The sequence below is a fragment of the Eriocheir sinensis genome, chromosome 30, assembly GCF_024679095.1.
Source record: "Eriocheir sinensis breed Jianghai 21 chromosome 30, ASM2467909v1, whole genome shotgun sequence".
Lineage (NCBI taxonomy): Eukaryota > Metazoa > Arthropoda > Malacostraca > Decapoda > Varunidae > Eriocheir > Eriocheir sinensis.
The window spans coordinates 13369727-13386161 of NC_066538.1; the positions used below are offsets into that span (position 1 = coordinate 13369727).

Sequence of the window (16435 nt, forward strand, 5' to 3'; positions counted from 1 at the left end):
CATGCATTTCTTCCTTCCTTCCTTCCTTTTTTCCTTCCATTCTTCTTTCCTTCATTCATTTCTTCCTTCCTTCCTTCCTCCCTTTTTTCCTTCCATTCTTCTTTCCTTCATTCATTTCTTCCTTCCTTCCTTCCTCCCTTTTTTCCTTCCATTCTTCTTTCCTTCATTCATTTCTTCCTTCCTTCCTTCCTCCCTTTTTTCCTTCCATTCTTCTTTCCTTCATTCATACCTTCCTTCCTTCCTCCCTTTTTTCCTTCCATTCTTCTTTCCTTCATTCATTTCTTCCTTCCTTCCTCCCTTTTTTCCTTCCATTCTTCTTTCCTTCATTCATTTCTTCCTTCCTTCCTCCCTTTTTTCCTTCCATTCTACTTTCCTTCATTCATTTCTTCATACCTTCCTTCCTTCCTTTTTTCCTTCCATTCTTCTTTCCTTCATTCATTTCTTCCTCCCTTCCTCCCTTTTTTCCTTTCATTCTTCTTTCCTTCATTCATTCATTTATTTCATCCTTCCTTCAATATTTCGTTCTCTTTCCACTCAATATCAACATGAATTCATATATTTTTTTAGGTCTTCCCTCTCACCCGTTTTCTTTCTTCCTTCCTTATCTAATGTCCTTACCTCTCCCTTCTCCCTCTCTCCCAATCTTTCTTATCTGTATTACGAAACCCACCTCCTTCTCTCTCCCCTTTCTCCCTGCCAACTTATTTCCTCCATCCCTTCTTTCTTTATCTGTTCTTTGTCCTCCCTTTCTCCCTCTCATTATCTTATCTATTACGAAACACCTTATTTATTCTCCCTTTCTCCCGCCAACTTATTTCCTCTTTCCCTTTTTTTATTTGTTCCTCCCTCTCCTCCCTTTCTCTCTCTCTCTCTCTATCTCTTATCTCTATTACGAAACACACACCCTTATCTCTCCCTTTCCCTCTACTTCTCCTTCCCTTTTCCCCTTCATTTATCTGTTCTTCCACTTCCCCCATTTCCTATTTTTTTTATCTCTCTTCTATCCCTTCCCTCTCTCTATCTTTTTATCTCTCTCTTACTTAACACCTTCTTTACTCTCTTTCCTTCTCTTCCTCCTTTCCTCTTTCCTTTCTTTAATATATTCTTTCCCTTCCTTTATCCGTATTTCTTCCCTCTCCCTCTTTCTCTATTTCCTATCTCCTTTATTCTCCTTTTTCCATCTCCTCTTCTTTCCCTTTTTTAATCTATTCTTCCTCTTTCTTTACTCTCTCTTTCCTTCTCCTCCTCTTTCTTTTCTTTAATATAGTCTTTCCCTTCCTTTATCCGTATTTCTAACCTCTCCCTCTTTCTCTATTTCCTATCTCCTTCATTCTTCTCTTTCCCTCTTTCCCTTCTTTAATCTATTTTTGCTCCTCCTCCATCCTTACTTCTCCCTTTCATCCTTCGCTTCAACAGACAACCAAAGGACAGACAGACAGACGCAGACAAAAGGACAAACAAGAATAGATCGGGGAAAATACATGTCGTCATCCCTCTGGCGCCTTGACCCGAAGCGAACGTGTACGATATTTTTCCGTATTGACGTACACTGATTGTCCGTGTTGCAACGCGTCAACTGGGAAAAAAATGAATATGGACTTTTATTTATTATTTCTATATGTGGAGTTGTAATATTTTTGTGTCTGAAATTTTCCCGGTTAGTTTTTTTCTACTTTTTATATATAAGTGTTGAAAGTGGTGTCGTAATTTCTGGCCTTGGTTGTAAATTTTGTAATCGATGTTAGTCAGTGGATAATTTTTTTTTTTTTATCATAATAGCCATCTGAATGTCCCCTAATATTTTTTTCCTATCTATTTCTTTTTTTATATAAATGCCAAAAGTGGTGCTATGATTTTTTTTTCTTTACTCTTTCGTTTCCTGATGTTTCTGTTAGTCTTGATGGTTATTAATTTGTTTTATGAATGTCCTTTGTAAATGTTTTCGGTATTGTGTTAGTATTTGAATTCGTGACAGTAGTAGTAGTAGTAGTAGTAGTAGTAGTAGTAGGTGTTTGTTAATTTTTAGTAGTAGTAGTACTTGGAAGGAATAATGGTAGCAAGAGTATGATCGTCGTCGTCTTAGTAGTACCTAGTAGTAGTAGAAGTAGTAGTAGTAGTAGTAGTAGTAGTAGTAGTAGTAGTAGTAGTAGTAGTAGTAGTAGTAGTAGTAGTAGTAGTAGTAGTAGTAGTAGTAGTAATAATAGTAGTAGTAATAGTAGTAGTAGTAGTAGTAGTAGTAGTAGTAGTAGTAGTAGTAGTAGTAGTAGTAGTAGTAGTAGTGCGGTGGTTCGGGAGGGGGGTGGGCGTTAAACAAGCATTGCCTCCTCACATCCTTTAGCGCCGCCAGGAATGTAATCAGGAGCGACGCTTATCTCCGACACCTTGAGGGGCGGACGAGGGGAGGCTGACACTACCACCACCACCACTACTACTACTACTACTACTACTACTACTACTACTACTCTATCAATATGTTCCCCTCTTTTTTACCAGTGATAATCTTGTTACTGATAATATTGTTTTTACTGATAAGTGTGATTACTACTATTACTACGCTTACTACTATTACTACGCTTACTACTATTACTACGCTTACTACTACTACTACTACTACTACTACTACTACTACTACTACTACTATTACTATTGCTACTTTCACTACTACAATATAAGAAACAGCTCAACGACTTAAAGATGTTTGATGATATATATATTTTTTTTTACCGAAGCCATATTAAGAACATAAGAACATAAGAACGTGGGAGTCTGCAAGAGGCCGGTAGGCCGATACAAGGCAGCTCCTTTAACCCTTAGCTCCCGTGTATCTAACCCCCCCTAGTATCGCTATCCATGACTTTATCTAATCTATTTTTTAATGTGACAATTGTATTGGCACTCACCACATGACTGCTAAGCCTATTCCACTCATCCACCACCCTGTTGGTAAACCAATTTTTGCCTATGTCCCTGTTGAATCTGAATTTATCCAGTTTAAACCCATTACTTCGTGTCCTACCCGGTTCTCTTACCAACTAAACCTTATGAATATCTCCCTTATTAAAGCCCTTCATCCATTTATAAACCTCGATCATGTCTCCACGCACCCTTCGCCTTTCTAGAGAATGCAAGTTTAACTGTTTGAGTCTTTCCTCGTATGGCAAGTTTCTCAACCCCTGAATCATCTTAGTCATCCTCCTCTGCACCGATTCTAACATTTTGATATCCATTCTATAGTAAGGTGACCAGAACTGAACCGCACAGTCAAGATGAGGTCTAACTAATGCTAAATATAGGTTGAGGAAGACTTCGGGGCTTCTGTTGCTTACGCTCCTTGAAATAAATCCCAGTACCCTATTAGCTCGATTTCTAGCTTGAATGCATTGTGCCCTTGGACGGAGATCAGAGCTCACTAAGACCCCTAAATCCCTCTCGCACCCAGACCTGCTAGAGATTGAGATTGACTGATAGATAGACAGACAGACAGACAGATAGATAGATAGATAGAATGATAGATAGATAGACAGACAGACAAGGAAAATAAACAAGATATCAGTGCGCAAACATCATCAGCGTGATTATAGAAGTTGAAGACGAGCAATCAAAACACACACACACACACACACACACACACACACACACACACACACACACACACACAAGTAAGAAATCGTAACAAAAGGGATGACCAGAGGGTGTGTGTGTGTGTGTGTGTGTTTGTGTGTTTGTCTGTCCTTGTGTTTAGCTTATCGCCGTAACAATACCGAGAAGGAGAGAGAGAGAGAGAGAGAGAGAGAGAGAGAGAGAGAGAGAGATGCTTCATCGCTTCACCAAAGGAATAAAACGCAGAATTAAAAGCTACAAATGGTTTCCTCTCTGCTGCTTGGTTGTGTGTTTTTTCACCTTTCCTCTTTCTTCTATTTTTGCGCACCATTTCAAGCTGTTTTTTTCTTGAGTGTTATTTATCGCCAACGTGTGTGTGTGTGTGTGTGTGTGTGTGTGTGTGTGTGTGAAACGAAAGATGGATAACAACACACTGAAGAAATCTAGATCGCTTTTCTTATGTAGTTCTAAGATTCTATAATGACAAGAGCGAAAAAAAAAATTATTACGTCTATGAATATTTGAATGAAAATATTATTACAACGCTTTATCTTTCTTCTCAACAAGACACAGTGAAACCAGGCCACGCTTCCTGCCTCACACACACACACACACACACACACACAGACACACAGATGGCCGAGATTACACAGCGGCATGATCCGAGCCCGTAGTGTGACCTAAGACGGGGCACCTGTGACCTAACACCTGGACTAAAAAAAAATATATGTTCAGCTTTACTCTGCCTCGCTCGGAACATCAACAGCCCAGTGAGAGAGGAAGGTGAGAAAGGAGGGACTCTACTTACCATTAGCCTTGGCGTATCCCCAGCCGAACATTGTAGACGAAGAGAGCGGTGCGGGAGAGAGAGCGGCGTACAACCTCACGCGTGGCTACTGATAAACTGACTGGCTCTCTGGCGCTCCCCCCGTCCGCTTAAAAACCGCGCGGTGCCGCTGTCTGCCTCCCAAAAAAGGTTATTTTACATCATTGCCGGCGAGCGTGCGAATGAGGCACCCCTGGAAGAAGCGCAGGCACGGAATGGGGGTGTAACAAGTGTGAGTCTTGTAACTGCATCACACTAGCTAACACGTGGACTAGGAGGCGGAAGGAAAGTGTGAGTTGAGGGCAGAGTGAATGTTCCTCGTGTTGACATTGAAAATCCTCGCGTGCTGGTGACACACTGCCTTCGGATATTACCTTGGCTATTCCCCCTCGTAGTGACTCCCTCGGTTTCACCCTTAAGTCGTGCTGGAAGGGAAGCGTTAAGGGCAAGGCGTGTTTAAAGGGTGACTATTGCAGACCGTGACTTATGGAGTTCCCTTCATTGCTCTGTCCCTTGCGGCGGCGGCGGTTGCAGGTGACACATCCTCGTCTAGGGAAGAGATATCGTACGGCTGCATGACCTATCCTCTTCCTTCCCCTCCTCCTCCTCCTCCTCCTCCTCCGTGATTTAAGGGAAGGAAAGGGAGAGGAATAGGAAGGCGTGTGTGTTTTGTAACTTGTATATTTTTCTTTTTCTCTTATTCTTATCTAACCTGTATTTTATTTTATTCTGTCTCCTCTGAAACCTGTATTTTTTCTTCTCTCTCCCCTGTAACCTGTAACTTTTCTTCTTTTATCTTCCTTTAACCTGTAACTTTTCTTCTTTTTCTCTCTCCCTGTAACCTGTAACTTTTCTTCTTTTTCTCTCTCCCTGTAACCTGTAACTTTTCTTCTTTTTCTCTCTCCCTGTAACCTGTAACTTTTCTTCTTTTTCTCTCTCCCTGTAACCTGTAACTTTTCTTCTTTTATCTTCCTTTAACCTGTAACTTTTCTTCTTTTTCTCTCTCCCTGTAACCTGTAACTTTTCTTCTTTTATCTTCCTTTAACCTGTAACTTTTCTTCTTTTTCTCTCTCCCTGTAACTTGTAACTTTTCTTCTTCTCTCTCTGTGACGTGTAACTTTTTTTTATTTCTTCTCTCTCTTTCTCTGTAGCCTGTAACTTTTTTATTTCTTCTCTCTCTTTCCCTGTAACCTGTACCTTTTTTCCTTCCTTCCCCGCTCCTCCTTTTTCCTAGTATCCTGCCGACCCGCCTTCGCTAGGTAGGACACACGTAACAGGAAATCCCTTTGGTGCCTAGACCGCAGCGAGGTATGTGAATGAGAGAGAGAGAGAGAGAGAGAGAGAGAGAGAGAGAGAGAGAGAGAGAGAGAGAGAGAGAGAGAGAGAGATGGTTGTGTGTGACAGGAGGAACTTCTTGAATGGAGGAGCTCTTGCATGTAAATAACCGAGGAAGAAAAAGTAAAGGGATAAAAGTAAGGTAGTTGGATAGGTGAATAGATACGCTGATAGATAAAGGAAGAAAGATAGATCAAGGAAGAAAGAATAAGAGTTAAAAAGAAAGAAAAAGAAAGAAAAGAAGTTAAAGAAGACCACATAATCTCCTTAATACTACAAAACAAAAGAGGAAGAAAAGAAGAAATAAAAAGAAATAAAAGAAGAAAGAAAGGAGTAAAATAAGACCACATAATCTCGTTAATACTACAAAACAAAAGAGGAAGAAAAGAAGAAATAAAAAGAAATAAAAGAAGAAAGATAGAAGTGAAAGAAGACAACATAATCTCCTTAATACTACAAAACAAAAACAGGAAGAAAAGAAGAAATAAAAAGAAAGAAAAGAAGAAAGGAAGTAAAAGAAGACCACATAATCTCGGTAATACTACAAAACAAAAACATGAAGAAAATAAAAAATAAAAAGAAAGAAAAGAAGAAAGAAAGAAGTGAAAGAAGCCCAAATAATCTCCAAAACACCCCAAAACAAAACACAGGAAGAAAAGAAAAAAAGAAAAAGAAGAAAACAAGAAAGAACGAAGTCAAATAAAACCGCATAATCTCCAAAACACCCCAAAACAAAACACAGAAATCACACACACAAAAAAAATAACTTAAACTATCATCAGGGAATCAAAGAAGCACATAACACTACCGTCCTATCACCGGGGAAGTGTTACGGTATTATGATAAGAACACAGGAACATAAGAAAGTACTGAGTCTGCATTTGCGACACGCCTGCTGAATCCTTACCATTATACCATTGCCCAACCCGATACCCTTGAGAGCATTATGGCCTTCTCAATAGCCTACGACAACGCCTTATATCGGGGGAAATTAGGCTGCTTATGCGCTTTAGATAAATTAGAGCAGTTAGTCCCGTAATCTCAGACGCTTTCACCTCCCACAACAAACATCTCCCATGGCCACGAAAGGGATTAGTCAAGTTCTCATAACTGTTTTTTTATGTTCATGGTCCAGAAGCCTTGTTAAACTATCGCTAGGCTCATAAAACTACCCTTCCTGGAGCTTTCGACTCGAACAACAAACATTTTCAAAGGCCATGAAGGGGATTAGTCAAGCTCTCACGAGTTGTTTTTCACGTTCATGTTCCAGAAGCCGTGTTAAACTATCGCTAGGCTCATAAAACTACCCTCCATGGAGCTTTCTACTCGAACAATAAATACTTCCCGAGGCCACAAAGGAGATTAGTCAAGTTCTCATGAGGGTATTTTTACGTTCATGGCCCAGAAGCCTTGTCAAACTATCGCTAGGCTCATAAAACTACCCTTCCTGGAGCTTTCGACTCGAACAACAAATTTTTCCCGAGGCCACAAAGGAGGTTAGTCAAGTTCTCATGAGGGTATTTTTACGTTCATGGTCCAGAAGCCTTGTCAAACTATCGCTAGGCTCATAAAACTACCCTTCCTGGAGCTTTCGACTTGAACAACAAACATTTTCAAAGGTCACGAAGGAGAATAGTAAGTGCTCATGAGGGTATTTTTACGTTCATGGTCCAGAAGCCTTGTTAAACTATCGCTAGGCTCATAAAACTACCCTCCATGGAGCTCTCGACTTGAACAACAAATACTTCCCGAGGCCACAAAGGAGGTTAGTCAAGTTCTCATGAGGGTATTTTTACGTTCATGGTGCAAAAGCCTTGTCAAACTATCGCTAGGCTCATAAAACTACCCAAACTAACATCTCTAAAGGTCGTAAAGGATATCAGTCGGGTTCTCTGAGTGTTTCTTCACGTTCATGGGGCAGAGGTCTTGTCAAACTATCGCTATAGGCTCATAAAACTACCCAATCTAACATTTCCAAAGCTCGCACAGAGAATTAATTGGGTTTTTACGAGGGTTTTTTTCACGCCCAAGGTGCAGAAGCCTTGTCAGACTATTGCTAGGCTTGTGAAACTGCCCGTGGAAATACCCTGAACCTCTACGGAAGCCTCATTAATTAACGTGGGTGTGAAAGCCCCTAAATGGTTGCCCTTAGAGTCGTATCCGCCGAGTAATCATTATATATGCCTTTTGAATCACTCTGTTACTTGGCATACAATAAGACTTCTGAACCACGCTGTTACCTGATATTCTATTAGGCATCTGAGTCACTCTGTAAAGTTTTTGAGCTACTCTGTTACTTTACATTCTATAAACCTTTTGAACTACGCATTTACTTGATCTTCTATAAAGCATTTGAGTCACTCTGTGTACTTAATCTTCTGTAAAGTTTATGAGCGACTCTGTTACCTGTATTGTCTCCGCCTCCTTCAAACCTTTCTTACGTTCAGTTGGTAGCAAAGGCTGGACTTCACTGGCGCGGGAACTGCCCTTTGGAGACCTTTGAGACATGAGACGTGCGACACATTTTTTTTTTTTTTCTACATGTCTTAAATGGAGTCACCCCGCTTCAGTCTGACCTTTCGATGCGACTCTTTCTTTCTATAGTTTCTGCAAGTCCATGATTGAGGTCTCTGCTTCTTAGGTTAATGTCAGGTTAGGTCATTGTGCTGTTGTCGATCTTTTTTTTTTTTTGGCAGAGTTTTTTACATAATCGATCTCTCTTACATTTTTTGCAGTTTTTTTTACATAGTTCATCTTTTATTTACATTATTGCAGTTTTTTACATAATCGATCTTTTTTTATTTTTTGCAGTTTCTTTTACATAATCGATCTGTTTTTGCATTTCTGAAGTTTTTATATAATCGATCTTTTTTACATTATATCAGTTTTTTTTTTACATAATCGATCTTTTTTTTACATTTTTTGCAGTTTTTTTACATAATCGATTTTTTTTAACATTTTTGCAGTTTTTTTACATAACCGATCTTTTTATCCCTCTTTTTCATCCATAAGTCAAGCTACAATTTTCCTTCCATACATGACATAGGGAGTAACATTTGGATAACCCTTTTCAAATACCATTATACACTTCATCTTCACTTATTCATTTCTATCCCTTTTCATTCATTTCAAATTTGCATTCTTTTCATATTGATTTATTTCCACCTCGGATTTGCTTCATCATATTCATCCATTCGTTTTCCAATTCACATTTTTTTTTTCATTTACATTCATTTTCAGTTCGCTCTTTTTTTCGGCATTTTCTTTGTCTGACGCCTCAACGGGACTTTTTATTATGACGCTCCGCTGACCACTTCAAGGGAACGTGACTCATTTCCTCTAAATGTCATGGTTCGTCATCCTTAAGTCATGTTCAGTCTTAGTCGAATCCCAGTCAAAAGTATACAAGAGGCCAGTAGATTTAGGCAGCTCCTATACACCTAACCCCACCTAACCCCAGTGTCCATAAACTTATCTAACTTTGTCAACCTAACCCCACTGCCCATGAACGTATCTAACTGTGTAAACCTAACCCCACCTAACCCCACTGCCCATGAACTTATCTAACTTTGTCAACCTAACCCCACTGCCCATGAACGTATCTAACTGTGTAAACCTAACCCCACCTAACCCCACTGTCCATAAACTTATCTAACTTTGTCAACCTAACCCCACTGCCCATGAACGTATCTAACTGTGTAAACCTAACCCCACCTAACCCCACTGTCCATGAACTTATCTAACTTTGTAAACCTAACCCCACTGTCCATGAACTTATCTAACTTTGTAAACCTAACCCCACCTAACCCCACTGCCCATGAACTTATCTAACTTTGTAAACCTAACCTCACCTAACCCCACTGTCCATGAATTTATCTAACCTCTTCTTTAATATATCTATCGTATTGGCACTCACCACATGACTGCCAAGCCTGTTCCACTCATCCACTACTCTACTGATAAATATGTTCTTGCCTACATTATTTTCTTCTTTTTCTTATTTTATTTTTCTTGCTCCTGTTCCTATTCTTGTTCTTGTTTATACTGTTGTTCTTCTTGTTTTTTTCTTCCTCCTCGTTATTTCACTTTCTCTTTTATATTCTTCCTCCTACTCCTTCCTCTCCGTCTCTTTATCCTCCTTCTCCTCCTCCTTCTTCTTCCTCTTTTCTTTACATCTTCTCCTCCTCCTTCTCTTCCACCAACTGAATTTAAACTGAGTCGAAATATAACCAACTTAAACCCATTGCTACGTGTCCTACCCGGCCCATATTATTATTTTATTCGATGAGATGATCAGAAACAGACTCACCTTCCATGTGTTATTGCGACGTGACATTCAATAAGCCGTTTTTTTCTACTCCGGTACCTGACGTTCTGTAATATTTTAAAGCCCTCTGTTACCTGTTCTGTCTCCTCCTCCCTCGATCTGCTTGCCCACGACCTTTAAAAAACTGTCTGGTATTCTCGTGTTGCTGCTGTTGCTGTTGTTGTTTTCTTCTTTTCTTCTTTTTCATTTTTCTTGTTATTGGTGTTCTTGTTGTTGCTGTTATTGTTTTTGATTTTCTTGTCCTTGTCCTTCTTGTTCTTGTTCTTCTTCTTCTTCTTAATTCTCCTCCTCTTCCTTTTCCACCTCCTCGACCACCTCTTCCTCCTCCTCCTCCTCCTCCTCCTCCTCCTCCTCCTCCTCCTCCCTTTCTTTATTTCCATCTCCTCCTCCTCCTCATCCTCATCTTCATCCTCATCCTCATCCTCTTCCTTCCCCTCCTCCACCCCTTTCCCCTCCCTTTTTTTATTTTCATCTCCTCCACCAACCCCTCCTCCTCCTCCTCCTCCTTCTCCTCCTCAACGCTATCATATCAGCTCACATTCTTCTCTTTCCCACAATTCCCCCGCAAGTCAAACGACCCCATTTTTGTATTAGAAGCTCACACACACAAAAAAGTAAACTAGGAAAAAGAGTCTTACATTGATTTTGATTGATTTTTCATTTAATTTACACGTGTTTTGCCTTTCCCTTTGTATGTATTATGTAACACGTCCACCATTCGAAAGTATATAGAGAGAAAAAATGTGCGCGAAAGGTCTGATAAGCTAGATGGAGAGATAAAAAAAAAAAAAAAAAAAAAAAAGTCGAAAAAAATAAACAGTGACACAAAAGTTGTATTGAAAAAGGAGAGCATTGTTTTTGTTTTTGTTTTTCTCATGGCAGATTTTTTGTGTACCATTTTTTTGTTGTTGTTGTTGTTCTGTTGTGAAAGTTTAGCGTCACTGATCATGTTTTTTTCTTGTTTTTTTTTTTTCTTTTATTGTTGTTGATGAAGATGGTTTCGTGTCGCTAAAGATACGCCTCAGTGATTTCTTTGTTTTTTTCCTTCTTGTTTGTCTCTCTATCTTATTTTCTTTTTCTTTTCTTATAGTTTCGTTTTTTTTGTTGAGGATGGAATGCAATACTTAGTTCTTCTTTTCTTTATCTTCTTTTTCATCTTCATCTTCATCCTCTTCTACTACTACCACCACTACTACTACTACTACTACTACTACTACTACTACTACTACTACTACTACTACTGTTACTACTACAACTACTACTACTACTACTACTACTACTACTACTACTACTACTACTACTACTACTACTACTACTACTACTACTACTACTTCTACTTCTACTACTACTACTACTACTACTACTACCTCTTTTTCTTCTATTAATGACCAACTGATTTATTATTATTACTATTATTATCATCATCATCATCATCATCACAACAGCTGGAGTACAAGACAAAGTGTAGAAGGTAACTCTTTGCTATCTTTATGAGAACGATAAGATAGTGTGTGTGTCTGTGTGTGTGTGTGTGTGTGTGTGTGTGTGTGTGTGTAACCAAACTCAACCTAACAACCTCACCTAACCTAACCTTACATTCAACCTTCTTCCTCACCCCCCTTCCAGGCTGTTCAATCTCTCTCTCCCACAACTGTCCCTCAGAACGTTCATCCTCCCCCTCTCCTCACCCCTGACTTTTCTTACTCACTCCCCACAAGTGTTTCTCGCTTATGTAATCAATCAATCAAGGGAAGCAGCGACGTGTAGTGCTGTGCCTCGCTCACATATACGACGCTATCTCCGGGGCTTTTCCTGAGCGTCTCCGTATCCCGCCTTCCCTGCCACAGTAACTCACGCTTGTAGGCGCCCCAACGTCGAGCCCCTCCACACAGAGATCTTGTTCATTGTTTTTTATTATTTTATGTTGATTTTTTTTATACGTGGAGCGTTCATGTTTCCTGCTCGAGTTTTGGTATTGTTAATGAGAAGAGGAAGAAGAGGAGGAGGAGGAAGAAGAAGAAGAAGAAGATGAAGATGAAGATGAAGATGAAGAACAAGAACAAGAACAAGTAGGAAAAGAAGAAGAAGGAAAAAAAAGACGGAAAAAAGAAGGAAAAAAGAAGGAATACAAGGAAAACAAGAAGGAAAACAATAAGGAAAAAAAGAAGGAAAAGAAGAAGGAAAAGAAGAAAGAAAAAAAAGGAAAAAAAAGAAGGAAAAAACAAGAAGAAAAAAAAGAAGGAAAAGAAGAACAAAAAGAAGAACGAAAAGAAGAACGAAAAAAAGAACAAAAAGAAGGAAAAAACAAGAAGATAAAAAAGAAGGAAAAAAAAGAAGAACAAGAAGTAAAAAAAGAAGGAAAAATAGAAGGAAAAAAGAAGGAAAAGGAAAAAAGAAGAAAAAAAAAGGAAAAAACAAGGACAAAAAAAGAAGGAAAAAAGAAGAAAAAAAGGAAAAAAAAAGAAAAAGGAAAAGAAGAAAAAAGAAAAGGAGAAAAAAAAGAAAAAAAAGAACAATATGATAATCGTAATAAGAGTAATTTCCATGGCAGATCATAATACTGACGTCCACAAGCTTCCCTCCTCTGTCATAATTATACACAACCTCCAATAAAACTTATAATTATACTTGCATCAACTATACGAATATCACGCGCCTAATTTATATAATTCATTCCCCATCCTATTCCTGGACCAATTTTTACCTGTCTCCTTTCTCCACCTGTAATTAACCTGTTTGTACCCTTCGCTACGTGTCCTAACTCTTTTTTTTTTTCAGAACACGTACGTTATCTGAATTGCTCCTATTAAACCCATTAGCTCTTTTGAAAACTTGAATTAAATCACTCGCAGTCAAGTAGGCGTTTCCGTAGTAATGATTATAGTAGTAGTAGTAGTAGTAGTAGTAGTAGTAGTAGTAGTAGTAGTAGTAGTAGTAGTAGTAGTAGTAGTAGTAGCAGTAACAGAGGAAGTAATTGTAGACGTAGATACATACATACATACATACACACATACATACATACATACATACAAACGCACGCATATACACACAGACATACATACACACATATACACATACTTCCTCTTTTTCCTTTTCTTCCTCTGCTTAATCCTCCTCTCCCTCTTCCACTTCCTCGACCACCTCCTCCTCCTCCTCCCCCTCTCCCTCTTCCTCAATCGCACATAATTAAACCCAGATTTTACCAGACACGAGGAACACTTAATTAAACATACGACGAACACACGCGCACACCATGACTCAGCGACCAGCCAATAGGGAACGAGAACCTACGCGTCACGCCCTCCCATTGGTCCAAAGTGAAGTAAATTCGTGACGTCACCCACACACACACACACACCCACACACACACACACACACACACACACACACATTCGTAGTGCCAAAAAAAAAGTGGAGAGGAAGCAAAAAAGACCCTAGTTCTGTTTTATTCATATTCGAAGCATGAAACTCGAGAGGCTGCTAGACCCATTTTGCGCAAGAGATGTTTTGTTTAATATTCCCCAAACGCTAGGCTTACGAAACTGTGGCTTTTCTTCACTATTTTGCAGTTGTATTTGTATTTCGTTCATTGTGGTTGTGCTGCTGTAGAGGTCATGTGTGTGTTTAGGTATTCCCTCTGTCTGTTTATATTGTCTCTTTTGGGGTAGTCGCCGCCTCGTGTGTGTGTGTGTGTGTGTGTGTGTGTGTGTGTGTGTGTGTGTGTGTGTGTTTTAGTATATTCACGAGATGGTATATTGCTAACGTTCTCTGCCTTGCTCATTATTTTACTATTCTAAGTTTATATTTGTTACGTTAATTTCTTTCTTACTCGCTTCGACTAAATTTATCTGGATTTGTTTTTTTATCTTTTTTTCAGTTTTTTTTTAGCTCAGTATATTTTGATAGTTTTTTTTAATCTTTTTTTCACTTTTTTTTTTAGCTAAGAATATTTTGATTGTTTTTTTTTCACTTTTTTTAGCTCAGTATATTTTGATTGTTTTTTTAATCTTTTTTTCACTTTTTTTTAGCTCAGTATATTTTGATTGTTTTTTATTCTTTTTTTACTTTTTTTAGCTCAGTATATTTTGATTGTTTTTTTTTCTTTTTTTACTTTTTTTAGCTCAGTATATTTTGATTGTTTTTTTTTTAATCTTTTTTTCACTTTTTTTAGCTCAGTATATTTTGATTGTTTTTTTAATCTTTTTTTCACTTTTTTTAGCTCAGAATATTTTGATTGTTTTTTTTAATCTTTTTTTCACTTTTTTTAGCTCAGTATATTTTGATTGTTTTTTTTTCTTTTTTTAACTTTTTTTAGCTCAGAATATTTTGATTTTTTTTTTATCTTTTTTTCACTTTTTTTTTTAGCTAAGAATATTTTGATAGTTTTTTTAATCTTTTTTTCACTTTTTTTTTAGCTAAGAATATTTTGATAGTTTTTTAAATCTTTTTTTCACTTTTTTTTTAGCTAAGAATATTTTGATAGTTTTTTAATCTTTTTTTCACTTTTTTTTTAGCTAAGAATATTTTGATAGTTTTTTTTAATCTTTTTTTCACTTTTTTTTAGCTAAGAATATTTTGATAGTTTTTTTAATCTTTTTTTCACTTTTTTTTTTAGCTAAGAATATTTTGATAGTTTTTTTAATCTTTTTTTCACTTTTTTTTTAGCTAAGAATATTTTGATTGTTTTTTTAATCTTTTTTTCACTTTTTTTAGCTCAGTATATTTGGATTATGTTTTTTTCTCTCTTTGCTTTACTTCGTGCATTTAGATTACGGGGTTTTTCTCACTTTCTTTCTCTAAGATTATCTAGATTATTATTTGTTTCTCTACTAAATTTATCTGGATTACGTTTTCTTCCCACTTTCTTTTACTATTTTTATCTCTATTACGTTTTCTTTCCCACTTTCTTTCATTAAGTTTGTCCGGATTACGTTTTCTTTCCCACTTTCTTTCATTAAGTTTATCCGGATTACGTTTTCTTTCCCACTTTCTTTCATTAAGTTTATCCGGATTACGTTTTCTTTTTTATTTTCGTTTACTACTAAAAAGTTCATCTAGATTTCGTTTTCTCTCACTTTCACTAATTTTATCTAGATTACGTTTTCTTTCTCTCTCCCTTTTACTCATCTAAGTTTATTCAGATTACGTTTTTTTTCCTCATCCATATACACGAAGTTCATCTAGATTTCGTTTTCTTTCTCTTTTTCTTTTACTCATCTAAGTTTATTCAGATTGCGTTTTCTTCCTTGTTCCTGTACACCAAGTTCATTTAGATTTCGTTTTCTTCCTTTCTTCCTTTTACTCATCTAAGTTTATTAAGATTACGTTTTTTTCCTCATCCATATACACGAACTTCATCTAGATTTCGTTTTCTTTCTCTCTTCCTTTTACTCAAGTTTATTCAGATTGCGTTTTCTTTCTCATTCTTTCCGGCTAAGGTTATAAGAATCACCTTGACTCTTGGTTGATGTTTTTCTTTACTTTTCTGGATTAATCTGACTCGCCGTTGGTTTCCAGGGTCATTGGCGTCCAGGTGAGGGTAGGGCAGGTGAGGGCTGGTGAGGGCTGGTGAGGGAAGGTGAGGGTGAGAATGAGGGTGAGGGGTGTTCGGAAGTAAGTTTTTGCCGTCTCCTGGTTCACCTGCCGCGGGTTAGAGAGTGAGAGAGACAGGTTTAGGAAGTGTAGCAATGTTCTGTCCAGGGACTGCCGCGTTTTTTTGTTTTATAGGATCATTAGTAAGGCGCATGCTCTTCTATCTATTTTTTTATTCTCTACTTTTCTATCACTATATCTGTCTATATCTATATCTATCTATCTATCTATCAATCTCTATTTACCTGTCTCTCCCACACACACACACACACACACACACACACACACACACACACACACACACACACACACACACACACACACACACACACACACACACACACACACACACACACACACACACACACACACACACACACACACACACACACACACACACACACACACACACACCTCAGTCGGTTAAAACTCTGCGCGGCCTGGCAGGCGGAGGTTCCAGCCCCGCTCTGGCCGGGATTTTTCGGCTGACAAAGTGTGGTAACTGCCCCTCACTTGAGCAAGGGGGATGGGGTGTGTGGAGGTCCCGGCAGTACCCAGAGATAGATTAATGAACCTTGATATTGTCGGGAGAGTACTTGCTGGCGATGAAGAGCCCAGCTTGTGATCTGGGCATGGTGAATTACACACTAAAAATAAACGGATGACCTCATGAATAAGAATGTTTTCCTTCCTCTTTATTGATTTATTTTTTCTAAAGGTGATATTGCGACTCTGTTTTTTTATGTAGTCTAATC

At 38.1% G+C, this 16435-nt stretch overlaps 1 protein-coding gene and 1 long non-coding RNA gene across 7 annotated transcripts in view; both read right to left on the reverse strand.

Annotated features, from left to right (window-relative positions):
- LOC127005586 (uncharacterized) overlaps nucleotides 1–4402 on the reverse strand; it is a 5382-nt gene extending 980 nt beyond the window's left edge. For all 6 annotated transcript variants that reach the window (XR_007758734.1, XR_007758736.1, XR_007758739.1 and 3 more), the window contains exons 1-2: nucleotides 394–4402; nucleotides 230–337 (exon numbers count right to left, since the gene is read on the reverse strand). This is a non-coding gene — a long non-coding RNA (uncharacterized LOC127005586). The remainder of the gene's footprint in view (nucleotides 1–229; nucleotides 338–393) is intronic.
- LOC127005583 (carbonic anhydrase 13-like) overlaps nucleotides 1–4574 on the reverse strand; it is a 36159-nt gene extending 31585 nt beyond the window's left edge. Inside the window, exon 1 of the mRNA XM_050874519.1 lies at nucleotides 4409–4574. Coding sequence (XP_050730476.1) covers nucleotides 4409–4439 — 31 coding nt within the window. The 5' untranslated portion in view covers nucleotides 4440–4574. The remainder of the gene's footprint in view (nucleotides 1–4408) is intronic.
- Nucleotides 4575–16435: the final 11861 nt, after the last annotated feature.